Source organism: Bison bison, unplaced genomic scaffold (assembly GCF_000754665.1).
Source record: "Bison bison bison isolate TAMUID 2011002044 unplaced genomic scaffold, Bison_UMD1.0 scf7180017864032, whole genome shotgun sequence".
Classification (NCBI taxonomy): domain Eukaryota; kingdom Metazoa; phylum Chordata; class Mammalia; order Artiodactyla; family Bovidae; genus Bison; species Bison bison.
The window spans coordinates 5,061,200-5,086,650 of NW_011494604.1; the positions used below are offsets into that span (position 1 = coordinate 5,061,200).

General features: G+C 44.5%; 4 protein-coding genes across 23 annotated transcripts in view; 2 read left to right on the plus strand and 2 right to left on the minus strand.

Moving 5' to 3' along the window:
• The window catches only part of SENP5 (SUMO1/sentrin specific peptidase 5), a 46,222-nt gene extending 42,322 nt beyond the window's left edge, over positions 1-3,900 (plus strand). The window contains exon 10 of the mRNA XM_010834350.1: positions 523-3,900. Within this exon, the coding sequence (XP_010832652.1) occupies positions 523-633 (111 nt within the window). The 3' untranslated portion in view covers positions 634-3,900. The remainder of the gene's footprint in view (positions 1-522) is intronic.
• Positions 1,771-11,022, minus strand: NCBP2 (nuclear cap binding protein subunit 2, 20kDa). The gene is made up of 4 exons (XM_010834349.1): positions 10,862-11,022; positions 8,632-8,813; positions 6,285-6,423; positions 1,771-5,739 (listed from the first exon to the last, which is right to left on the minus strand). Exons 1-4 carry the CDS (start codon positions 10,937-10,939, stop codon positions 5,668-5,670), a joined length of 471 nt encoding a protein of 156 aa, XP_010832651.1. The 5' UTR covers positions 10,940-11,022; the 3' UTR covers positions 1,771-5,667.
• On the plus strand, positions 10,955-13,946 carry LOC104984556 (uncharacterized protein NCBP2-AS2-like). Its single transcript, XM_010834348.1, has one exon. It carries the CDS (start codon positions 11,170-11,172, stop codon positions 11,467-11,469), a length of 300 nt encoding a protein of 99 aa, XP_010832650.1. The 5' UTR covers positions 10,955-11,169; the 3' UTR covers positions 11,470-13,946.
• A 1,483-nt stretch (positions 13,947-15,429) lies between these two features.
• Positions 15,430-25,451, minus strand: part of PIGZ (phosphatidylinositol glycan anchor biosynthesis, class Z) — a 25,453-nt gene continuing 15,431 nt past the window's right edge. For 7 of the 20 annotated variants that reach the window (XM_010834352.1, XM_010834362.1, XM_010834351.1 and 4 more), the window contains 4 exons: positions 20,615-20,889; positions 20,455-20,538; positions 19,623-19,830; positions 15,430-17,294 (listed from right to left, as the gene is read on the minus strand). In XM_010834352.1, coding sequence (XP_010832654.1) covers positions 15,727-17,294; positions 19,623-19,746 — 1,692 coding nt within the window. In that variant the 5' untranslated portion in view covers positions 19,747-19,830; positions 20,455-20,538; positions 20,615-20,889 and the 3' untranslated portion in view covers positions 15,430-15,726. Of the gene's footprint in view, positions 17,295-19,622; positions 19,831-20,454; positions 20,553-20,614; positions 20,890-24,870; positions 24,888-25,451 lie in introns of those variants that run through there. The other 13 variants (XM_010834371.1, XM_010834368.1, XM_010834367.1 and 10 more) reach the window with 7 other exon arrangements.

A 25,451-nucleotide genomic window follows, 5' to 3' on the forward strand; every position in this document is an offset into this window, starting at 1 on the left:
TAGATTTTAAATAAGGGCCACATTCAGACACTGTGCTTTCTCATGCTGCAGGTTCCCTTAGGTTTCAAAGAGCTATTGAAAAAGTTATTATATTTATGAAGGAAATCATAGTTTATAATCCATGATTTACAGATTTCCAAAGATCTTGGAAGATGGGCTCACTCATATGACTCATGAATGTCTGAGAACTCAGGTTCTCACTTAAAGGCCATATTAGGTTTGACTGCATTCTCAGCATTCTCACCTTGAGAATGGAGCCCCTTTGGCAGTTTTGCTTTTCACAGTATTGAGTGGGGAGGGAGGGAGTATTCCAAGCCATATACTTACCTGAAAATCTGACTGTAATTTGGAGGTAACTTTTTTTTTGGAGGTAAATGTTTTAAAACAGTATGTTTTACAAGTCTAAACCAACTTTAACATTTGCCTTAGACCCTATTCTGTTAAGTCTGCATCTGGTAAAATGATGCGTTGGGCTAGTACTTAACTTCACATGCCACTTAAGTGTTTTTGGGACCTTTCCAGTACTGCAAGTGCCTCGCCTTAGAGCAGCCTTTCCAGTTTTCCCAAGAAGACATGCCCCGAGTGCGGAAGAGGATTTACAAGGAGCTGTGTGAGTGCCGGCTCATGGACTGAATCAGCAGGGACTCTGGGAAGTCTGACCAAGTTGGAGCAGGTGGTTTGTTACTTGAATCTCCACTTATTTGAATTTTTACAGGTATTTCCGATCAGTGGTGTTGGGCCACTATTGTTACCTCAAGTTTATTTTCTGCCCTTAACTCATTTCTCTAGTGACCATGTACTATTTTTTTAATGTTCAGTTTGGTTTCATTTTTAATTTTATGGATTCTGTGTGTGTCCCCCCCATATTTAATATTTATTATCCAAACGCATGCATATAGACAGAGCATGCAGTGCAGAGTATTAAAAAAAAAAAAAGCCTAGTAGATTTGGTGCAGCTTTTGAAACTTAGTTAGACGTGAACTGAATACAGGTTTAAATTTTAATTCCAGAACCTAAAAATGCAGGATGTTTTTGATAGAACATAACTCTGAGAGTAGTAGATGTTCCCTGGGGCATAAAGGGTAGCTAGGAGGGGTTTTGACAGTCAGTCCTCTATTTTTACCAGCAGCACCTTTCACTGACTTCTCTCTTCAGTGAGTCCCATTCCTTTTAAAGGATGAAAAGGAAGTGGCCATAAACTGACTGGTATGTTCTGTTTATGGTGGCACACTTGTAAGCACAGTGCCTGCCTTGTGAAGAGTTAAGATATGAGACAACGAAAGTGACCTTGAGGGTCCAATTATCTTCACAAATGAGATTTCAGCCTTGGCTTTAAGATTTATAATAAATGCTTTAATCTTATAAAAAGCTTTTGCTGGAACATTGAACTCCTTGGATTCTTCTGGTTTTGACCCATTAAAAAATCAGTATCTGTCAAACTAGTGGTCAAACAAATGAGAATCCAGCCCAAGAGTAATTTACAAGTTGTCACTTCCCCTGTATTGTTTCCCACTTGGAAGAAATTAAGATCTGCCAAATACCTATTTCAAGGGTATTTACAATCTAAACATTCAAAACCAAAGACTAATTTTAGGTCTTTTGGACGTGGGTGGGGAAGAGAGAACAGAAAAGGTAGTAAGGGAGACTTGATACTGAGGGGGTTACAGCAAAAGTTATGAGTGTTTCCCCTCATTTCTCTAATGATCTCAGCAACATGCAGGGCTTATCTGCCTCTGCTTGACCATCCCTGAGACTCCAGCACAGGAGTCCTTTTTTTTTTTTTGCTTCCATGAACCTCCTCTTCTGGGGGAAAGCAGAAGTGGCCCTGTCCTTAGCCTTTGCTGCATTAGGATTAAAGCAGTGGATCTTGCATCTTTAACAGAGTTTTGTGATAACTGGAAAGGAAAGGAGGAACAAGCAAATGGCAAAGGTACTTGGGTTAATGCCTCGTTAGGTGTGCGGGTAGGGCTGACTGCCAGCAGTTAAGGTGGAGTCAGAACATGTTTACGTGCAGGGTCCCTACCCCAGACATTCCAAGCACCAACACCAGTGTTTACATTATCAACAGGCCAGCACTTTCCTACTCCCTCAGACTCAAAACTCCTTAGTATAAAACCAGGTCAGTATTTCTCCTTGTGCTTCGCATCATTAGGAAGACTGAGATTAGAGGCACGTTGTGCTGCTACAGGTAGGGCTGCATCCACATTGGAAAGGTGACAAAATGGGTTGGGTGTTTTCTTGAGGTTTTCAGGCATAATTATGCAAACGAGATTTTTCCAATCTGTATCCCAGACGTTTGCTTTTTTTTTTTTTTTTTTGGTAATTAGTAAGTAGGCTGTTAAAAATGTCTTACACTTTAGAGCGCCATAGTTCATATTTCATTGACAGAACCAGGCATGCAAGAGAGTTGTGTTCTGGCAAAAAATCTTCATGCCCCAAGCTTGAGTTGTCATTTCTTTCAGTCTAGAAATGGTCATTCTCTTAGCAGTGAGGCAGAGAGAACCTACAGTGAAGTGTCCCAAGTCACGGGTCTGTTTCATGTCCAGCTTAATAGAGCACCTTGAGCTACACTGTCCAGCATGCTTTAGCTTAAATGTCAGATATTTTAAGTCTGGTTAAATGTTTCTGTTATTCATAAGAAGCTTGTTTCAGTACACACAGTTGCTTCCCTCCTGCCTTTCCTACCCGTCTTGTGATTAGGTATAAACTTCTATTTAGCCCAAGTCCTCCATTAGGATGGCCTTTTTTCCTGATGTTTGCAGTAATGGTTTCCTTGCAACAGAAGTTTCTGAAATATAGTCTGGGCTGTTGGTAGAAGAGACAGGCATTGTTTTGTTTTACTCTCATTAGCTTGGCACTGAATTGTCTAGGTGCCCACAAGGTGGGCAGACCTTATGCTTTGGGGGTTGAGGGCAGGCCTTACACAAACTAAAAGCTGCTTATGATGTGCCTTCAACAAGCTGCTCAGTCCTCTCCATCAGCAAACTTACCAGTCTGTAGTTGCTTTTATCCTTTTGTAAAATCTATAGCAATGAATGTAGATTTAGTTCAACTTTTAGTTCTCTCAAACTAAATGGCTCAGATGGTAAAGCGTCTGTCTGCAATGCAGGAGACCCGGGTTTGATCCCTGGGTTAGGAAGATCCCCTGGAGAAGGAAACGTCAGCCCACTCCAGTACTCTTGCCCGAAAAATCCCATGGCTGGAGAAGCCTGGTCGGCTACTGTCCATGGGGTCGCAGAGTCGGACACGACTGAGCGTCTTCACTTTCACTTTTAGTTCTCTCAATCATAGAGAACCAATCTTCTCTTAAGAAAGGGAGAAGCAGCAGCTGCTTGCTGCCAGCAGTCCCCAAATCTTTTTTGGGGCTTTGCATTTTATTTTCTACATATCATTGAATATAATTAACACTGGTCACCTTGAATTCAGAGTTGGAACAAAGGAACAGACCTGAGACATCGCCAGCAGTAGCCTAAGTAGAGCTGCCCCCTTTCTCTGCAGTTGTGGTTTACTACTTCCTGGGTTAGAAGGAATAACTGCGAGCTCTGCATGGATCAGACCCTTCAGGCAAGAACCAGTGTGTTAATAGTGTGAATCAGATATACTGACTACCTGCTCTGCTTAATTGTTATGAAACTGAACTAATAAGCAGTTATAAAGCACATACTTTGTTATGTGCTAGGCTCTGCCTCCTGGCCTGTAGATAATTTAAGAAGACCTAGGGAATACCATCAGACATGCTAATTGTATTTGGGTGTTAACAAAAGCAGATCTAGACAAGCTGTCCACTTAAATGGTACCTTTTGGTCAGAAAAAATTTATTTAAAGATTGTGATCATGTAAAATTACTCAAACCTTCTAGCAAACATATTTTTTGAAAAATAAACTAAATGCCTTTATAAATGTGTGTTCTCTTGTGTTGGATAACATGTACTGTTTGGTGAGTAGTAATTTTTCCCAGTGGCATTCCAGTCATGACAAGGCTTATCTGCATAGGCTCTAAGCGGCTCACTGTCCAGTAGCAGCACTTTCTACAGTAATGGGAATATTCTGTATTTGCATCTACCACAAGAGAGCCATTACCACAGGTAGGTATTGAGCATATGAAATGGTAATGTGACTGAGGAACAGTTTTAATTAGCTGCATGTAGCGAGACACTACCATATTAGTAACTCTCAAATCTAAATGGACAGGCAAATTCTGCACACTATTCAGATTCTTCCCCAAAATGTATTAATATTCCAGGGTAAGAGTGTTTCAGTGTCTCTTGGTGAGGAAAAACACAGTAAGTTGGTCCAATTTTATTGAAATCTGTTACAGAAGACAATTCAAATATGAAATACTGTCTGTGGTTTTAAGGCCTATAGAAATCTGAATCATGTTTTACTGCAAAATAATACAAAATACATTCATTCAAACTACTGTAAAAAAGTGTATGTCCTCATTAAATTACTTGCACATGTTTTCCTAAATACTTACAAATAATTTAGAGATATCCAAATAGCCAACTTAAATTTGAGAAAACACACTTGCTGTAACATGAAAGCTGTTCACATTGAGATACTCCAGCCCCAACTTCACAAACTCCTGGAAATTAGGAGATACTTTGTTGCTAGATGAAAAAAAATCTCACTTAGGTCAGGGAGAATTGTACTAGACTAGCAGTTTAAAATGAGCAAGAATTCTTGTAACATTAGAGAAATCATCTCTTGCCTTATAAATGCAAAATAAATCCTCTAGACTCCCTTCTGGAAATTGTAGAGACCATCAGCTGACTGTCCAGCCTCTGAAACAGCACAATTAGAGAAAAACAAGACAGACTTCAATATTAGAACTGGCCAAAACATTTCCCGAGGGAAGCATTTCTGATTTTGTTAAGCCATTCTCTCAACCACCACAAAACACTCCATTCCCAAGATCAGTCTGAAAATGAAAAAAACAGATCTGAAGGCACTCACACCTCACATTTTGAAAAATGTGTTTAGTAAATAAATACTCTTCAATACCTGTCCCTTATTTCCTGATATACAAAGCATGTAAAGCAGGTGGTGTTCCCTGGGACTGTCCAAAGCTTGCTTTTATACCAACTCTTTAGGAATTTCCATTAAGTTTTGCCTTTACAGATTAAAAATCAACACAAAAAAAATTCAGTTATCAAGCATCTGTTCCCCTAATTTAGAGCAAAGCTACATAACATAGCAAAAGTCCACTTATTAAACTTTATCTTGTGAAAACTTAAAATTTTAAAAATAGTAATTCCAGGTCCCAAGGTAGACCATGAACCTACTTAGATGCAAACATGGTAAACACTTTAAAATTTTTTCCTGTCTTCTAAAAGAAGTGTGTTTTTGGCTGACAGGTCAACATTATACATCAAGTCTGTTGCTAAGGAAACAATTTTTGACCTAGTAATAGAAATCATTTTGGTAATCTGACACAAAACCAAGATTCTAAGACTTAATTCTACAGAATTAAAGGCATTCTTTTGGATTCTGTTCTTTAATAATTTTTAAGAGGAAAACCATGACAAGGCTTCCAGCTCAGTAGAAACATTGATTAAAGCTTGGTTTAAAAAAAAAAAACTAAAGGCAGGTTTGCAGACCTTGGGTAACACCTGTCAAATTCAACAGGCCAAAGGAGCAGACTTTCACGATGGGGCTCTCAACCACTCACTGGTTTTGGGCCAGTTTTCCATAGCCACCTCTTCCAGCATCATAGTCCTGACGGTATTCATCTCGTACCTTAATTGAAAAGAACATGTTACAGTACAGAGAAGATTAGTGTAACAAACATGCCTTCCAAAATATGTCAGACAAATAACTAAGCCTTTTCAGATGTCATAATGTAAACATTATAAGTGTAACATGATTTTGAGCAATTGATGATAAAGTTCAACTGCCCTGCAAAATTATTTTAATACTGCTTTTTTTTTAAAAACCAAACATCAGGCTTACACTCAGCATTCAAAGATAGCACATTCCAAAGAATATTTAAACTATATTGAAATAAAAATGGAAAAGTTATTTTAGTACATTCTGCTTTGCTCAACATTCCCGTAGAATATTCAGCCCCTTGCAGAAGTCCAGTAATGGTTGCTTGTGAAGACATACTATTTAATGGTATTTAAAAATATTAATAATTTATCACCCCCAATGGGTGGATTCACTTCAAGCCAAGGTTATAGGCACAGTTATTTTGAAAAGAGCAAATACAAATTGACAAAACACTTATCATTTAGGACTGGCATCCCAGGCCAAGGCTGAGCACAGAAAACCTTCCTGCGTACCTGGCCCCCAGAACGCCCACGGCCATACTGCCTGCCCTCCTTAAAGCCTGCATCCCAGTCTGTACGAATGATCCGGTCATCCAGACGAGTCCCATTTATATACCGCATGGCGTTTTCTGCATCTGCTCTTGAATAGTATCTTAATTATGATTATTAAGGAATTAGCATTTCTCCAGACATTTTTGTAAATAGAGGAAGAAACATCTAAATGAAGCTGAGTTAAAGAGTACAAAAACTAATCCAACCAGATGGAGATCAAAGACATAATTTGGCTTGTATAGGCCTGTTGAGGTTGGTCCAGAAGCAGTCAAAAATGGTATCTTATCCTCAGCTACACTGATGGTTTTTGGATAATCCTGTTAAATACACAATTCCACTGTCTCCATATTTTGGTTTGCAAAATACAGATATGTTCTGTGCAGGTTTAAACCACGAACTGTTATCCAAGGAAATAACAGCATCATTCGGTTCCCTGAATATGAGGCTGTACATTCAAGAACAACCTTAAAAAGAGGTCACTGCATAAGACCTGCCATCACATTTCATTAGAAGGGAACACTCAAAAAGTACCACTCAGGTCGGTAGTTCTAAACCAGATCTACTAAATCTATCTTTGGGATGCTATTAAAAAATATATGTAAGTATATGATTACAACTGGGTCTAGGAAATACTTATCTGGACCTTTCCCCTTGTCTTTAATTACACGGGTAGGGAAACACTTGCTGAAATTCCAGTGTCTACACAATGCCTAGCACACATGGGGATTGAGTAATTCTTTGTTGAATGAAATGAATGCTAAAGGGCAAACAGGGTGGGGGGGGAGGGGATACTGACAATGAAAGGTATCCTTTCTTTTGGGTATTTGTCATCTTGATTATTGATCTTTGACTTTCAAGGCAAATGCAAAAACACTCCAATTCTTAAACACTGATTAGTATCTAATAGTTCCTTTGTCTTTTTTGTCTCCTGTGAATTATTTTACACTCCTGGCACCAGAGGTGAAAGCAAAACCTGGGCGCTCGTCCCCTGTGTCTGAAGGAGTAAAAGAAGCTTGCAGAGCCCGAAATCAGACACCAGAGTCAGAAGTGGGGAATAGGTTCAAACGTGGGGCTTCTGATTCAACCTGATAGGGAGTACATTTTGTCTTCTTTCCTTCTCAGGGCCTCCATTAGACAACAGGAAAGAAACATATACCCAAGGAGGAGAAGAGGCCATCAGCAGATTAGAGATGCAAAAGCTAAAGATTAATAATGGGTGAAACAAAGTCACAGTAGGAAATACTCCTGAAGGGCTTAAAGGAGACAGTAAACCCAGGAACTTCTTAATTCCAAGTTGATTAAGTAGTAAGGCTGCAAATAGGGTTTAATTAAAGGTCTCTTTGTGGGAAGAAGACCTATTAGCAAGAACACATTTAATTCCAGGCAAATAAAAAAGATAGGGTTGTGAACTAACTAACTGAAGGAACTATGGCATTGTCTTTAACATCAGCAAGCTAAAATCTTTCTTCATTCTAGCATTTAAAAAACCCACACGTCCCAAAGGCAAGGCAGCAACTTAAGAAGCTCTGCCTAGATCCACAAAGTCAGCCTTTTCCCCAAGACACCAAGGGATCATCAGAAATTTAAGGAAATTTTACAGGATAAATACAACGGAAAGAAACAATTCAAGGTACAGAAAATTCAAATGACATGGTGGACTAGGTCTGGAAAATTTCTCAAAATGACCAAAAAAAGAAAATAGCACTTAAAAAACAAAATATGAAAGGGTAAATCCAGGTGGTCAAATTTATGGAGCGCTTCCAGGGAGAGAATGGTCACAAGTAAGTTCGGTTACGACGTACCGCGTCAAGCTATATGCATCTACATGATACTATGTAGCTGTTACAAAAAGAGGTAACCTACACGTGCTAACATGGAACAATCTCTAAAATAAGTGAAAAAAAGTGCACACAATATGCTACCACACATACATAGAATTACTTCTGGAAAGACACCAATGAGATTGATAACTAACGTCTCTGAACTTAGAATGATAATGGGGCTTTTATTTTTCAATACACTCTTTGGACTTTCTGAAATACCATACGCATATACATTTTCAAAGATTTACTTAACCAACTATGAAAAAAGAATGGATTTCAGAACAGAATGTATATGTTACTAGCTGTCCCAGTGTAAACAGTATAGACATATTGGACAGAAAGCAGGAGAAGATGAAGGAAGATGAGGAAGACCTAAGTGCAGGGATGCTAATCAACAAGTGTCCTCACTCATCTTTCAAAACAGGCTATCAGCCGCTCTCGGCCCCACCTTCAGGCAACAGCTACACGAGACACAGGAAGGATACTCCACAAAGCAGAACCCACATGCTGTCTTCTTCATTTTATCCAGGCCCATGATGATTTTCTTTATGTCACCACTTTTGCTGAAGAGCTCATAGATTTGTTCTTCTGTTGTATAAAAGGAAAGATTTCCAACATACAATGTACAGCTTTTCTTCAGTAATTTTTCCTGTTCTTCATTGTCACCCTAGAATTTCCGAGATGGGGAGCAAAGTGGAGGGGAAAAAAAGGCACAAAACAATATGAAGGGTATGCTCCAAGTTATATTTTTTAGTGAATTTAACATGGATACCATACAGAAGCAACAGGTAATATGTCTACCTCTAGGGAGAATCAAGAGACTGCAAGTCAGGTTTCTATGTATGGTCTCATTTAATTTATCATCATCAATCTACCTGAGGGAAGATAGTTAAGTAACTTGTCAAAGATCACACAACTCATCAGTAGTTCCAGTTGGTACCCAAGCCCAGTCTTATCCTTAATCCCCTATTTCCTTAAAAAGTTCACACGACAAGAGTCATTCTACAATAAAAATAGGTTTTTCAGGACTTTGGAATGAGACACTAAAGTTTATTACTGCAGACTTGTTACTGACTTGTTAAAATTATGGTCAAGAAGCATTTTCCTCTTTTTTTCTCACATGTTTAAGTCATGTCCCAACAAATAGCTTACAGTTTAAGACAACTAGTGTTAGAACTTATTTAAGGTATGACATAATGTAGATACCATTCAGGAAATACTGTAGAAATTCTATAAGACAGTATCTTACAGTAGTCTAAATAAAGCTATAGGCTTTAGACTGCAGATAGACAGTAAAAGTTTAATCCTTTCACTGTTGTAATCTTGCAGGATGCTTGAAATTCAACATGGCTATGATGTGGAACTTTCTGAAGTAATGAGCAATAGACGTGTAAAATAATGTCTGTGCATGTTTTTATTCATTCAGTCACGTCCAACTCTTTTCAACCCCATGGACTGCAGCTAACCAGGCTCCTCTGTCCATGGGATTTTCCAGAGGAGAATACTGGAGTGGGCTGCCATACCCTCCTCCAGCATATCTTCCCAACCCAGGGATTAAACCCTGGTCTCCTGTGTTGCAGAGAGATTCTTTACCAGCTGAGCTACAAGAGAAGCCCATAATCATGTCTGGTATATAGTAAACATTTAAAAAACTAAATGTTGAATAAACCTAAGATCTTTCTCAATTTTGCCTCAAATTTGTTTTCCTACCCTACAAACGCATTTTAGACTTTCTCCACACCTACCCTCTTCTATACCTGATCCCTCCTTTCTCAATCTTCTGAATCTTCAACAGCCCCTCCCTTTCTTGTGCTGGATTAAGATCTGATCTGATTGTAAATCCCTACATTTACAGTTCCTCCCTTTACAACCCCATAATCTCTAGAGGATTACGAACTCTTAGGATGTGGAAAACTGTCTTCCCTCTCTACGGTTTAGCAGATGCTTCCACAACAGCACTGAATACAAATTTACTAAATAACCAATGGTTAACGAGTGTCACCTTCACTCCATCCCTGTCTTTGCTGATATTGAAGAACCCACCTTGAATATCTGCAGCCTCGGCCATTTCATACAATCTGCTATGACATGGGCCAAAAGATAATTTCCCTCTTTGGAAACCCAGCAGTTCTCCGATTTTGACATTCAGACCCTTAACATGTTAGGTTCCCCTCCTCAAATCGAGGGCTCCCTAAAGGTGGAGGCAGGGCTCAACTTTGTCTGCCACAAGGTACAAATCTTTTGTAGGGCCGTTGTACTAGCCTATGAAAAAGGGAAATGCCAAACGCAGTTTGGTAGATGTAATTTAAAAACAAAAGTCCCGGTATCTGGATCAGGATGGCGCTTCCCCATACTGCACGTATCAAAAAGACACCCTTTTTTGATAATTGCAGCAAAATCACAAAGTCACTTTGCCGCGACACCGTTCGTGAAAACCCAAGCCACCACTACTACTGCCGCCCATCTGCAATGGCTAGGAAACAGAGAGCAGCTGCTAGGGAATGCGAAAGCCGGCCTCAAATTCCCTTCCTACGAGAGAAGGGGATTTGATGATACCCAAACGCCCTTTCAGCATCCATTCCCCAACAGGCACCGAGGCTTCCCTTCGCATTTCGGGATACCAGAGAATGAGCGACAACACAATGAGACAAGAGCAAACCGAGGCTCAGCGTTCTAGCCCGAGGCTCCCCTTTCTCGCGACCCGGCTTCCCTCACCCGGAAGTGCTGGTCCCGGTACTGGCTCAGCTCGACGTAGGAGTCGCTGCGCAGCGCCTTCAGGAGGCCACCCGACATAGTGCAGAGAGGTGGCAGAGGACACCGCCACTCAACAGTGTAACGAGGTAGCCCCAGCAGTGGCGGAACCGGAAACGCGCAGATACGGCTGCGGAAAGTCGAAATCCCGTGCTCCAATCCCAGGGCGGCAGTGTCGTCACCGGGCGGCGCCGGCGCAGATACGGCCCGTAGTCAGGTGTCGCCGATCAGAAGCGAGAGCGGCGTGCTTTGGGTTCCGGGTCGCTCCGAGGATGGTTCTGCGGCGGCTGCTGGCCACCCTCCTGCACAGCTCGCAGCTGGTGGAGCGTCTCTCAGAGTCTCGGCCCATCCGGCGTGCGCCACAGCTCACCGCCTTTGCGCTGCTGCAGGCCCAGCTACGCGGCCAGGACGCGGCCCGGCGCCTGCGAGCCATCGCGGCTGGGCCCGCTGGCTCCCTGGGCCGCCGCGCTGCTCGTTTCAGAGACACCTTCACTCAGGAGCTACGCCGGAGCCTCCGGGAACGCCCGCGGCCACCACCAGGTAGCCAGAAAGGCCCGGGACCAAACCCCTAAACCCAGGCTGGGCCAGGGACACCCCCAGGGAAGCCGTGATCGGACAGGACACAGCCAAGGAAGAAACTCCCCGAAGCCTGACAGAAAAAGATAGGCTCGGCCCTGATTCACCGCGGGCAGAGAGCCATGGACCTAAGTACAACCGGAGAGAGGTTTAACCTCAGCAAATGGGACTAAAACTAATGATCGATGCTGCTGCCGCTGCATTAATGTAGCAGGTCGCTACTTCCAGGGGAGATCCTGGATGGAAAGACAATCCTGCAACTGCCAAAAGTCCTCTGATTAAATGTGTGAGCTGAGTAATGGTTATTGTTACAGGACAAGGTTCTTTTGCCCCGTGCGCAGCAAGCCAAATGCGGAGATGCAAAGGTTTCCAGCGAAGAGGATTTACTGGCAGGGCAGCCAGGGGTGGAGAACTAGTCTCAGATCTGGTCTTCCTCAAGGCAAAGGGGTTGGGGTATTTATGGGATAAAGCATCAGCAAGGCGGCGGGAGGTGTGGGGGAAAATGCTTGGAGAAAGGTGTGGTAATTGTAGTTCTGCAGACGTGTAACTATGCCACATGCATCTGCAGCTTGAAAAATGGAGGTTCTTAGCACCATCTGAGGGTGGAGTTTTCTGCTCTCTGATGTCAAAAGGTCAGGAGCATGCCCAGTTGGACGGTTGGTGGTCCTATCCAGTCTTAACCAACTCACCTTGAACTAGACACAGCTGACTCCAAGAACCTGGAAAACAACTCACCATCAAACATAACTAGGCTTGGTGCTGCTTCCAGACTGAGGGAGTCATAAGATGACCTTGACTAGTGAAGGCAGATGAGATGGATCCACCCATGCCTTCAGTATGAACCTGGGGCTTATCTGGGAAGGTGGATTAAGATTCCTGGGACTGTAGGAATTATACAGTCCTACAGTATAATAATAATGTATATTATTATACAGTATAATACTAGTTAACACATACTGAATATTCCCTCTGTTCCGGGCACTTCCTTAATACACTGTTATCTCACTCCTTACAACCACTTTCACATGAGGAAGTGTAACGCTATTTCTTAACTTTCATTTTCTGCTGCCGCCACCACCATCACCACTGGGTATCAGGACAACTGTCTACCACGGAACAAGCCACCTGAATTCCTTGTCCCTATTTTAGAGGGTCTGGGATACACTGTAAAGACTATGCTGCAGCTAACAGACCCACAATTAGGCAATCCATGTATGCACTGATCGTCTCTAATCAGGCTACAGAGTTAATCATGCAATCTAGAAAGCTCAAAGCAGGAGAAACAATTTATATTCTGACTTTGTGGGAGTCACAGAGGGAGCTGGATAGCCTGGAGACCTACCCTGGAGGTGCGGCAGCAAGAGCAGCTTGTCCTCCACTTTGCTGGTGGTCAAAGATCTGACTTGACATTCTACCCTCTAGCCTTCCCATCAGAGGTGCTTCTGGTCAATCCTCTCTGAGGCCAGTGTCCCACTCTCCTAAGGATAAAGTTTTAGTTTGGCACCCTGCCCTCTTGTCCTCCATCTCCCAGACCAGAGGCAACTCACTGAATTCTCCTTTGAGTTTGACAGTAAGGAGCCCAAGGAGCTTGTTCATTCTGCCTTGATCGCTGCCTCATTGGTCTCAGTCCCACTCGTTTGTCTCTGGATCTGGATATCAGAGCAGCACAATGTTAGCAGTCCCCAACCCAACCCCTTACCTTCAACATAAGCAGCCTTCAAGCACACTCACAGTTGGGTCTTTTTCTAGACTGGCAGAAACAAAAAGGGAAACTGCAGGAAGCAGTGAAGCTTTTAGCAAGCTGGCCATTTGTTAAGGAAGGAAAGCAAAAGAACGAAGGCAGATGTTTTATATTTTGTGGTAGTGTGTGGGAACTAAATTCCCTCCATTTGTAGAAGGAGTCTGAGAGCAGAGCAAGAAAATGGTCCTTTCTTCTCCAGCTAGAGGTGACTCGGATGCCTCCTGGCTTTGGAAGCCTCCAGTGTAACCTGGCTTGTCATCCCGCCACTTACCCTACTGCTAAAGAAACAGACCAAATTCATCCTACCACCCCCAGTGGCAACAATCTCCCAACATGCCTTTCAAGCGCTGCTAAACAGAATGTGAAGCCAGGAAGCAACTCACTCCACTATCCTGCAGGGCAATTTCAAATCACCCCTTAATGCCACACAAATCTAGATACCAACACTTTACAAACAAATCGTTAGCACTCAGGCCACTACAATCTACATGGACTGCTACACCAACAGCTCCTCTAGGGAATTCTGAGTTTGTGAACCTACCTGGCGAAGGAGAGAAACAAGTCCCAAGAATCCCAGAGGAATCTGGGACCTTAGAATCTGAGTTATCTCCAGGCAGCACTTGGTTTTTATCTGTTAGGCAAAAAAAACTCTCTGGCTGCAAAGTAAGTAAGTGCTTACAGGTGCCCAAGATGATGCTAAGCACTACAGGTAGGAAAAAAAAAAAAAAAAAACCAAAGTTAGTAACAAACCACAAGAACATGAAACTATCATGAACAGGTCCTATAATTTTAAAGAGGGAACTATTGGGTAGTGTGCTACAGTTAGCTTAGGCTGGCTCAGGAGAGGCATCCTTGGCATCTCCCAAGTTCAGTAACATCATTTTAGTAGTTTGAAATCAGCCATGGTGAGAGTATAAACAACACACAAGTTGTCAAACACCAGAAATAAGGGCTGTTTTGCCCCTAGAGAATGGGTTGCTAAACATTTACCAGCATGCCACTGATTCCTCTCTGTCGGGGCTGGAGTCCTGAGGCAAATGTGGCATGGGGACCCCAGCAGCAGCTTGTGGGAAGTGGAGCTTCAAGATGACCCAGGGCTCTCGCTGGTGGAAGGTGCTCTCCAGCCCACTGCTCACAGAGGCCTGGGTACCTCTGGTTCTCCAGAGATGGCAGGGTTGTGAAGAGGGAGAATGAGGACAGGCTGAGCGCCACAGCTCCTCACAATCCCAGTGGACTGGGCAGTGGTGCCCTGTGTTGCAGGGAGCAGCATGCCCAGGTGTGATGGCTTCCACCAACACAGCAGGTATGGGTTTGGCATGGGGTTTGCTCTTGAGCCTGTGAAGGGGCTTCAGACAGAGGCTTTGAACATGGAGAGTGATCAGACCACATTTAAGGTTTTGTGCCCAAGTGCCACCAGAATCCAGCCTTGTGTCTCCATTCCCCTGGGGCTGAACATCTGGGAAAACATCTGGGCTGTCTGACCCCTGACGAGTGAGATGCAGGGACTTCTCTAGTGGTGCAGTGTTTAAGAATCTGCTTTGCAGTGTGGGGGACACAGGTTCAATCCTTGGTCATGGAACTAAGATCCCAGATGCCTCAAAACAACTAAGCCCACATACCGCAACTACCCCCATGCTCTGGAGCCCGTGAGCCACAACTAGAGTCCGTGCACTGCCACGAAGTTCCCACATGACGTGACAAAGATCCTGCATGCCACAGCTAAGACCCAGCACAGTCAAATAAATATTAGTGAGATGCAGAAATTTTCCACCTCTCTCAGGGACAGGAGTAGGAGAGTGGATAAAAGAAAAATTGCAGAACTACTTGTTTTGGTAATAACCAAGCATTGAAACAGATACCAAAGTGCCATTAAATACACCACACCCACTTCTATGCTTACAGAGTTTTGGGAAGGAACTTGCACTGTAGACCCAGGAACAACACAGTGTTAGCTTGCAGACACCTCAGAGACCATTGTGCAGGCTGGAAAACAGGCTGGGTTAGGGGAAGGGGCTTTCTTAGAGCATGTAGCCAATGTGTAGAAGACTGGGGACTCGAACTAGGCCTCCTGAATCTGAGCTACCTTCTTTTGAATATCAATACACTGCCTCCTTCCAGGTATCTAGGAGGCCAAAGGGTTGTCATGACAGCAAGAGGTAAGGCATCCTGGAAGCTTTCGGAGAAGTCATTCAGGAATGTCATTAGGAGATTGCTGTCTCCTTTCACAATCAGGTGCGATTTATTTGTTTAAAACATCACAGTGACTGGGCAGGAATAGGCATTTGGCGTCACTGATTACATTAGGTTCTTTGGGGACCTTGGCATCGGGACCATGACTGATCATTTCTTTGGTTTTTGAGGGGAAGTGGATGTCAGTTTACCCAGGAGGTGGAACAGTCAAAGGCTGTGCACAGGAGAGGCAGTGGTGGGGATTCTGGAAGGGAAAGGAAAGGAAAAGAATCAGGCTCTGTCCCAGTCCAGCCAACACTTAGAGGTGGAAAGGGGCCCTCAGCTAGGGCTGAGTCTTGGGCAGTGGCTTCTGTGTCATATTGTCAGGCTTCTCCCCCAGCTCCAGGATATGAAGGCTGAGATGGTCTCTCCAAGCACTGCTCAGCAGGGAGGACAGGGCTGGTGGGTCTTCCAGGGTCAGGTGGGGAAAGATGAGTGTCTCACTCTTGAGTGGGAAGCGGCACTTCCTCACGGCTGGCCTGGTGGTACCAGGGGTCACCACAAACAGACGGCAGAGCCACGGTCCCCCGGCCGCTTGGCAGGCTGCGTGTCTGGTGAAGTTGTTCAGGGCTTGGCACAGGACCCAGTCCTCAGCCCCACCCATGTCCACCACGTCCACTGGCAAGCCCAAGCCTGGGAGGTGCAGGAGGTGCCGGGGGGGCATGTAGGTGTGGGTGAAGACGAGTGTGAAGTGGGTGGGTACACGCAGGGGCTCAGGGGCATGAACCACCCGCTCCAGGTGCCCCAGGCCAGGCACAAGGCCCCCCTGGTGCAGACACCCGAAGAAGAGGGCACCCAGGACGTTGAAGAGGGCCAGAGTGCCCCTGCAGGGGGCTGGCTGGGTCTGCAGACTACAGAGCAGGACAAGGGGCACCAGGAGGGGAATCAGGAACCGAGCCTCCTGGTGGCTAAAGGCAGATAGCAGGGCAAGGGGCACAAAGTAGAAGAGCAGGAGGAGAGACCTGGGGCTGGGCCGTGGGCTCCAGGCTTCCAGTGTCCTTGGGAAGCCCATCTGGGCAAAGGCCTGCAGGCCAGCCCGCAGCTGCTGCCACGCGGCCTGCAGGCTATGGGCGTGCAGCATCCCAAAGAGCAGGAAGCCGTTGACAGCCAGGTGAGTGAGCCTCGCATGTGTGCCATGCCTTGCCAGGTTCACCGGATCCAGGTTGTAGCGCAAGAAGTTGGCAGGTGTAAGGACAAGGGTGCTGGGTCTAGACGGACCAGAGAAGTACCAGCTGTCCACAGCCACAAACGCCACTGCAGCGAGGCTTGCCCCCGGGAGCAGAGTCAGGGCTTGCTGGGTCAGCGACTTGAAGCTGGGATCTGTGGCTCCGCAAGTGCCCCAGAGGAAGAGGGGGACCAGAGCAAAGGCCAGAAAAGTGGGCCGGTTGAAGAAGCCAGCCACCACAAGGCCCCCAAGAAGCCAGCCATGCCACCACGGGCCTGGAGCGGGCTTCCTAGGTGTGCGGCTCCTGGCCGCCCTGGGGGACACCAGTACCAGCAGCCAGGCGAAGAGCAGTCCCTCGATGGCGTTGGAGAAGGTCCTTGTGTAGAAGACCAGGGTGACGTAGGACCCGGACAGCAGGAGCAGGGCATTCCAGCGCTCCGCCCCCCAGCCTGGAGCCAGGTGGTACACGGCCAGGTCCAGGGCAAAGGAGAGGGCGGTGAGGAGGAGTCGGGGCCCCACCAGCAGCAAGTAGCCACTCACCGCGCCCGGCCATGGCCCCCACTCTTCCCAGAGCCTGAGGAGCCAGAAGGCAGAGCCAGAGGTCAGCAGTGGGAAGACCGCCGTGCGGCAGGGGCTGCTGGGGTGAAACTCCCAGGGCCGGGCAGCCTCAACGCCTAGGACGTCCCCTGCAGAAAGAGGAGGAGGGGTAAGCCAGATCTCAGCTCAAGAACATGGTAGACCAAACCCCAGCACGGCCCCCAGGACTGTCTGTGCCCCACACAACCCTGGGGCTGTGAAGCTGACAGAGTCCACTCCTGAGAGTAGGTGATGTCGTAGGGGACCGCTGGCCCCAAGGCAGGGAGAGCACCCGGATGGGTGTGACAAAAGCCACAGGAACCCTTAAGACCAGAGTCATCTTCAGCTGGTGCTGAAGAGACAAGAACTAGCCCAGCCCACACCGTGTGATACCCTGAGCAGGGAGCCTGGGTGGGACTTCTGACTTACAGAACTGTGAGCTTCCAGGTCAGCAGTGGGAAGACCATCATGCGGCAGGGGCTGCTGGGATGGAACTCCAGGGTTAAGCTGCTAGGCCTGTGATGGTCTGCTGTGCAGCCCCGCGCCTAGGAAGCAAGGTAACACTGCACTCTGGACAGCGTGTGTGAGGAGGAGCAGGGGGAGGCTCCATTCCTCTTCTTGGCGCTCTAAGGTCTCCAGAGTCAAAAACGCATCTCTGTGATCATGATCGTCCTCCAGGACAGGCAGTGTGAGAATGCGGAAGGGAGTGAGCAACTGTGCTTATGGTCTAAGGTTACTAGTTTTATCTAGGATTCCTAGTTTTTAAAACGAATACACCTGTAATTAAAATTACTTCCTGTGTGGGGCTAGTCTGTGACTCTGTACCCCACTGTCACAGAGCTTGGAGTGGGGATGAGGGAAAAACCTTAATTTCTGCATCTTAGCTCCAGGTCTCACAACATCTCCCACTTGATAACACTACGGGTTGTTTAAGGCTCTTTGCTTCTCCTCCTATTCGTCCAGCCTTTTGGCAGTTCTATGTCAGAAGGTGAAAGAGAAAAAATAAAGTCTCGGGTCAGATCATCCGGCTGCTTTTTGCTGGCTCAGGTTAAAATGGGGTGGAAAAGAAGACTGGACCTGGGCTTCCTTGGTGGCTCAGTGGTAAAGAATCTGCCTGTCAGTGCAGGAGACATGGGTTCAATCCCCAATCCAGGAAGATCCCACATGCTGTGGAGCAACTAAGCCTGCGGGCCACAACTATTGAGTCCATGTGTCACAACTACTGAAGCCCTCACACCATAGAGTCTGTGTTTTGCAACAAGAGAAGCCACCTCAATGAGAAGCCCTCTCACCATAACTAAATATCCCCGCTCACCACAACTAGAGAAAAATGCCCGTGAAGCAGTGAAGACCCAGCAAGAAAAAATAAATATGGTTAAAAAACTAATAAGACTGGACTTTTCAACTTTAAAAACAAATCCACCTGTTGAGGTCTATGGCAGAAAGGACTGATACCTCCTTAATATCCATTTCTTCCTTCATCCTTAGTCTCTTTAGCTGGGCATGTGGTCAGATATACAGACTATATTTTTTAGCATCCCTTTGTAGCTAGGTGTGGTCACATGACATATTCTGACCAATAAAATGAAAATGAGCAAAAAGTATGTGACTTTCAAAATATGCCCTTAAAGACAGTAGGAATGCCTATCTCTTTTCTGGTGGTGGGAAAGACCTGGTGTTTAACCTGATGGCTGGAGCTCAAGTAGACATCTTGAGCCATGAGGAAGAAAGCTTGTGACCACAGCATCTGAAAAGCCTCAAGATTTCTGGCAACTGTCTTAATGATGTGTCCTATTCCACCTAGAAGTGAAGTTCTAACAAGTGAGCAGTCTAGGTCTGAGCTCCCTCAGACATCACATGAACCTACAGAAACAAAGTTTCATTATTATGTCACAGCCCTGTATAGGCTTCCCCAACCACTGGGGAAGCCCAACTTTGAAATCCTTCCACTAAGAAGCCGCAAACAGCTTTTGTTCTGAAAACCTGTACTGTTGGTATAAGCAGGAAAACATCAAAGAGGCTGGCATTTCATTGGTAATATTTAGAAGGTCAGTGTCGCCCCTCAGGAAGGAGATGTGAAGTTCCTACTCTCAAATTCTTATGCCAGAGAGGCTTGTGGATTTACTGCTCATTTGCACAGACATTTTTCTCCCTCTGAACTAAATATCCAGGGGCTTCCCAGGTGGCACAGTTGGTAAAGAATTCGCTTGCCAATGCAGGAGACACAGGTTTGATGCCTGGGTTGGGAAGATTCCCTCAAGAAGGAAATGGCCACCCACTCCAGCACTCTTACCTAGGAAATTCCATGGACGGAGGAGCCTGGTGGGGGTTGCAAAGTCAGATACAATTGAACATTCATGCATGCTCTAAATAACCAACCAGCTCCTCGACCAGACTTTGCTGCACAAACTTATCTTAACCACACATGGGAAGCTTACCTGCCATGACCTCTGGAGACTGGAAGAACTCATCTGGGTGCACGTAGCCTGTCTGTGGAAGGAGACACCACACCAGGCGGAGCAGGCCAAGGCTGCCCCACAGCACCCTGGCTTCTATCTCCATATCAAATTGCTGCAGGGACACTGGGCCAGAGTCTAGAATGACTTCAGCTGCTGCAGATGCTATTCTGGTTCCACAGCTCTACATCTGCCAAGGATAACATTTGTTAGTTATTGTAATGTAAATCATACGTTCGGTTGTCTGAACAAACTCAAAATGGGTCTACACACAATAAAAATCTTAATAATAATAGCTGCTGTTTACTAAGTGCCTGCTAAATCCAGGAACTTTACATGCATATCTCATTTAATCCTTTCCACAGTCTGAGAGGCTGCTGCTGCTGCTAAGTCACTTCAGTCGTGTCCGACTCTGCGCGACCCCACAGACGGCAGCCCACCAGGCTCCCCTGTCCCTGGGATTCTCCAGGCAAGAACACTGGAGTGGGTGGCCATTTCCTTCTCCAATGCATTAAAGTGAAAAGTGAAAGAAGTTGCTCAGCCGTGTCCAACTCTTCCTGACCCATGGACTCAGCCTACCAGGCTCCTCTGTCCATGGGATTTTCCAGGCAAGAGTGCTGGAGTGGGGTGCCAGTGCCTTCTCCAATAGTGAGATAGTGAGTCTTATTATTGCATTTTACATATGGGGAAACTGAGGCCTCTGTTGAGTAATCTGATTACTTGCTAACCATATTTGTTAAGTGTCTAAATACAATATTTGCAAGTAGGATTAAAGTACCTTCCAAATCTGGGTCTCCAGCCCCATTCTACTCACCAGCTCCTATTTACAAGCAAGCATGGCAGCCTGGTTCTTAGAGTTCTGAAAACTTAGGAACTTCAATGGATTCCACCCATTTCTCTGCAAAAAATGAACTACATTTGACTTCATTGACTCCAGTTTACTCCCTCCAAATTTCATACACCTTGGAACCCACCTTTTGGAAGGTGAAGGAAACAGTGCTTCCCAAATTTATATGTTGAAATTCTGATGTAATGATGTCAGGAAGTGGGGCCTTCAGAAGCTGCTTAGGTCATTAGGATGGAGCCCTCATGAAGATTAGTGGTCCTATGAGACACCAGGCATTTATAAAAGAGCTCTCTCACTCCTTCCACCACATAGTGAGGATATAGTGAGAAGTTGCTGACTGTGAACCGGGAAGAAGGCCCTCATTATGCCAGAACCGTAATCTCAGACTTCCAGCCTCCAGAACTGTGAGAAATAAGGTTATGTTGTTAATAAGCTGTAAGTGTAGGTTATGTTGTTTATAAGTCTGTGGTATCTTGTTAAACCAACCCAAATGGACTCTTTCTGATGGGGATTCTCACTCCCTTGACTCAAAGATCAGTGGGAATCTGAGTTGACTGCACGATGGACCTTTTCATCAACACCAGTGTATCATCACAGGTGAACAGAAAAAAAAGTCTGACAATGTGTTTGTTCATTCAGTTCAGTCGCTCTCTGAGGCCCCCATGGAATGCAGCATGCCAGGCTTCCCTGTCCATCACCAACTCCTAGAGCTTGCTCACACTTACGTCCAATGAATCGGTGATGCCATCCAACCATCTCATCTTCTGTCATCCCTTTCTCCTCCTGCCTTCAATCTTTCCCAGCATCAGGGTCTTTTCCAAGGAGTCTGTTCTTCGCATCAGGTGGCCAAAGTATTGGAGTTTCAGCTTCAGCATCAGTCCTTTCAATGAATATTCAGGACTGATTTCCTGCAGGATTGACTGGTTTTATCTCCTTGCAGTGCAAAGACTCTAAAGAGTCTTCTCCAACACCATAGTTCAAAAAGCATCAATTCTTCGGCACTCAGCTTTCTTTATGGTTCACCTCTCACATCCATACATGACTACTGGAAAAACCATACCTTTAACTAGATGGACTTTTGTCGGCAAAGTAATGTCTCTGCTTTTTAATATGCTATCTAGTTTGGCCATAGCTTTTCTTCCAAGGAGCAAGCATCTTTTAATTTTATGGCTGCAGTTACCATCGGCAGTGATTTTGGAGCCCAAAAAAATAAAGTCTCTCACTGTTTCCATTGTTTTCCCATCTATTTGCCATGAAGTGATGGGACTGGATGCCATGATCTTCCTTTTTTGAATGTTGAGTTTTAAGCCAGCTTTTTCACTCTCCTCTTTCACTTTCATCAAGAGGCTCCTTAGTTCTTCTTCACTTTCTGCCATAAGGGTGGTGTCATCTGCATATCTGAGGTTATTGATATTTCTCCCATCAATCTTGATTCCAGCTGTTTCATCCAGCCCGGCATTTCACATGATGTACTTTGCATTTAAATAAGCGGGGTGACAATATACCACCTTGGCATACTCCTTTCCCAATTTGGAACCAGTCTGTTGTTCTATGTCCAGTTCTAACTGTTGCTTCTTGACCTGGATACAGATTTCTCAGGAGGCAGGTAAGGTGGTCTGTTTAAGAATTTACCATCTCTTTAAGAATTTTCCACAGTTTGTTGTGATCCACATAGTCAAAGGGTTTGACGTAGTCAATAAACAAGAAGTAGATGTTTTTCTGGAATTCTCTTGCTTTTTCAATGATTCAATGGACATTGGCAATTTGATCTCTGGTTCCTCTGCTTTTTCTAAATCCAGCTTGAATGTCTGGAAGTTCTTGGTTCATGTACTATTGAAGCCTGGCTTAGAGAATTTTGAGCATTTCTTTGCTAGCATGTGAGATGAGTGCAATTGTGCAGTAGTTTGAACATTCTTTGGCATTGCCTTTCTTTGGAATTGGAATGAAAACTGACCTTTTCCAGTCCTGTGGCCACTTCTGAGTTTTCCAAATTTGCTGGCATATTGAGTGCAGCACTTTCACAGCATCATCTTTCAGGATTTGAAATAGCTCAACTGGAATTCCATCACCTCTACTAGCTTTGTTGTAGTGATGCTTCCTAAGGCCCACTTCACTTTGCATTCCAGGATGTCTAGCTCTAGTTGAGTGATCACACCATCGTGGTGGTTATCTGGGTCAGGAAGATCTTTTTTGTATTGTTCTTCTGTGTATTCTTGCCACCTCTTCTTAATATCTTCTGCTTCTGTTAGGTCCATACCATTTCTGTCCTTTATTGTGCCCATCTTTGCATGAAATGTTCCCTTGGTATCTCTAATTTTCTTGAAGAGACCACTAGTTTTTCCCTTTCTATTGTTTTTAACTATTTCTTTGCATTGATCTCTGAAGAAGGCTTCCTTACCTCTCCTTGCTATTCTTTGGAACTCTGCATTCAAATGGGTGTATCTTTCCTTTTCTCCTTTGCCTTTAGCTTCTCTTCTTTTCTCAGCTATTTAAGGCCTCCTCAGACAACCATTTTGCCCTTTTGCATTTCTTTTTCTTGGGGATGGTCTTGATCACTGCCTCCTGTACAATGTCATGAACCTCTGTCCATGGTTCTTCAGACACTCTGTCTATCAGATCTAATTCCTTGAATCTATTTGTCACTTCCACTGTATAATCATAAGGGATTTGATTTAGGTCATACCTGAATGCTCTAGTGGTTTTCCCTACTTTCTTCAATTTCAGTCTAAATTTGGCAATAAGGAGTTCATGGTGTGAGCCACAGTCAGCTCCTGGTCTTGTTTTTGCTGACTGTATAGAGCTTCTCCATCTTTGGCTGCAAAGAATATAATCAATCTGATTTCAGTGTTGACCATCTGGTGATGTCCATGTATAGAGTTTTCTCTTGTGTTGTTGGAAGAGGGTGTTTGTTATGACCAGTGCATTTTCTTGTCAAAACTCTATTAGTCTTTGCCCTGCTTCATTCCGTGTTCCAAGGCCAAATTTGCCTGTTTCTCCAGGTGTTTCTTGAATTCCTACTTTTGCATTCCAGTCCCCTATAATGAAAAGGACATCTTTTTTGGGTGTTAGTTCTAAAAGGTCTTGTAGGTTTTCATAGAACCATTCAACTTCAGCTTCTTCAGCGTTACTGGTTGGGGCATAGACTTGGATTACTGTGATATTGAATGGTTTGCCTTGGAAACGAACAGAGATCATTCTGTCATTTTTGAGATTGCATCCAAGTACTGCATTTCGGACTCCTTTGTTGACCATGATGGCCACTCCATTTCTTCTGAGGGATTCCCGCCCACAGTAGTAGATATAATGGTCATCTGAGTTAAATTCACCCATTCCAGTCCATTTCAGTTCGCTGATTCCTAGAATGTTGACATTCACTCTTGTCATTTCTTATTTGACCACTTCCAATTTGCCTTGATTCATGGACCTGACATTCCAGGTTCCTATGCAATATTGCTCTTTACAGCATTGGACCTTGCTTCTATCACCAGTCACATCCACAGCTGGCTATTGTTTTTGCTTTGGCTCCATCCCTTCATTCTTTCTGGAGTTATTTCTCCACTGATCTCCAGTAGCATATTGGGCACCTACTGACCTGGGGAGTTTCTCTTTCAGTATCCTATCATTTTGCCTTTTCATATTCTTTGCAGCCAAAGATGGAGAAGCTCTATACAGTCAGCAAAAACAAGACCAGGACCTGACTGTGGCTCTCACCATGAACTCCTTATTGCCAAAGTCAGACTTAAATTGAAGAAAGTAGGGAAAACCACTAGACCATTCAGGTATGACCTAAATCAAATCCCTTATGATTATACAGTGGAAGTGAGAAATAGATTTAAGGGACTAGATCTGATAGATAAGAGTGCCTGAAGAACTATGGAATGAGGTTCGTGACACTGTACAGGAGACAGGGATCAAGACCATTCCCATAGAAAAGAAATGCAAAAAAGCAAAATGGCTGTCTGGGGAGGCCTTACAAATAGCTGTGAAAAGAAGAGAAGCGAAAAGCAAAGGAGAAAAGGAAAGATATAAACATCTGAATGCAGAGTTCCAAAGAATAGCAAGAGATAAGAAAGAAAGAAAGATAAGATAAGAAAGAGATAAGAAGAGATAAGAAAGCCTTCCTCAGCAATCAATGCAAAGAAATAGAGGAAAACAACAGAATGGGAAAGACTAGGGATCTCTTCAAGAAAATCAGAGATACCAAAGGAACATTTCATGCAAAAATGAGCTCAATAAAGGACAGAAATGGTAACAGAAGCTCAATAAAGGACAGAAATGGTAACAGAAGCAGAAGATATTAAGAAGAGATGGCAAAAATACACAGAAGAACTGTACAAAAAAGATCCTCACGACCCAGATAATCATGATGGTGTGATCACTCACCTAGAGCCAGACATCCTGGAATGTGAAGTCAAGTGGGCCTTAGAAAGCATCACTACGAACAAAGCTAGTGGAGGTGATGGAATTCCAGTGGAGCTATTCCAAATCCTGAAAGATGATGCTGTGAAAGTGCTGCACTCAGTATGCCAGCAAATTTGGAAAACTCAGCAGTGGCCACAGGACTGGAAAAGGTCAGTTTTCATTCTAATCCCAAAGAAAGGCAATACCAAAGAATGCTCAAACTACCGCACGATTGCACTCATCTCACATGCTAGTAAAGTAATGCTCAAAATTCTCCAAGCCAGGCTTCAGCAATATGTGAACCGTGAACTTTCTAATGTTCAAGCTGGTTTTAGAAAAGGCAGAGGAACCAGAGATCAAATTGCCAACATCCTCTGGCTCATTGAAAAAGCAAGAGAGTTCCAGAAAAACATCTATTTCTGCTTTATTGACTATGCCAAAGCCTTTGACTGTGTGGATCACAATAAACTGTGGAAAATTCTGAAAGAGATGGGAATACCAGACCACCTGATCTGCCTCTTGAGAAATTTGTATGCAGGTCAGGAAGCAACAGTTAGAACCTG

What these genes read in the sequence shown, in the direction of transcription:
- NCBP2 (XM_010834349.1), bottom strand. Translation starts at nt 10,939, where the DNA reads ATGTCGGGTGGCCTCCTGAAGGCGCTGCGCAGCGACTCCTACGTCGAG. An exon ending in ACCGGGACCAGCACTTCCGG is followed by an intron (nt 8,814 to 10,861) that starts GTGAGGGAAGCC and finishes CGGAAATTCTAG; the next exon opens with GGTGACAATGAAGAACAGGA. An exon ending in GTGGGCGTTCTGGGGGCCAG is followed by an intron (nt 5,740 to 6,284) that starts GTACGCAGGAAG and finishes TTTTCAATTAAG; the next exon opens with GTACGAGATGAATACCGTCA.
- LOC104984556 (XM_010834348.1), top strand. Translation starts at nt 11,170, where the DNA reads ATGGTTCTGCGGCGGCTGCTGGCCACCCTCCTGCACAGCTCGCAGCTG.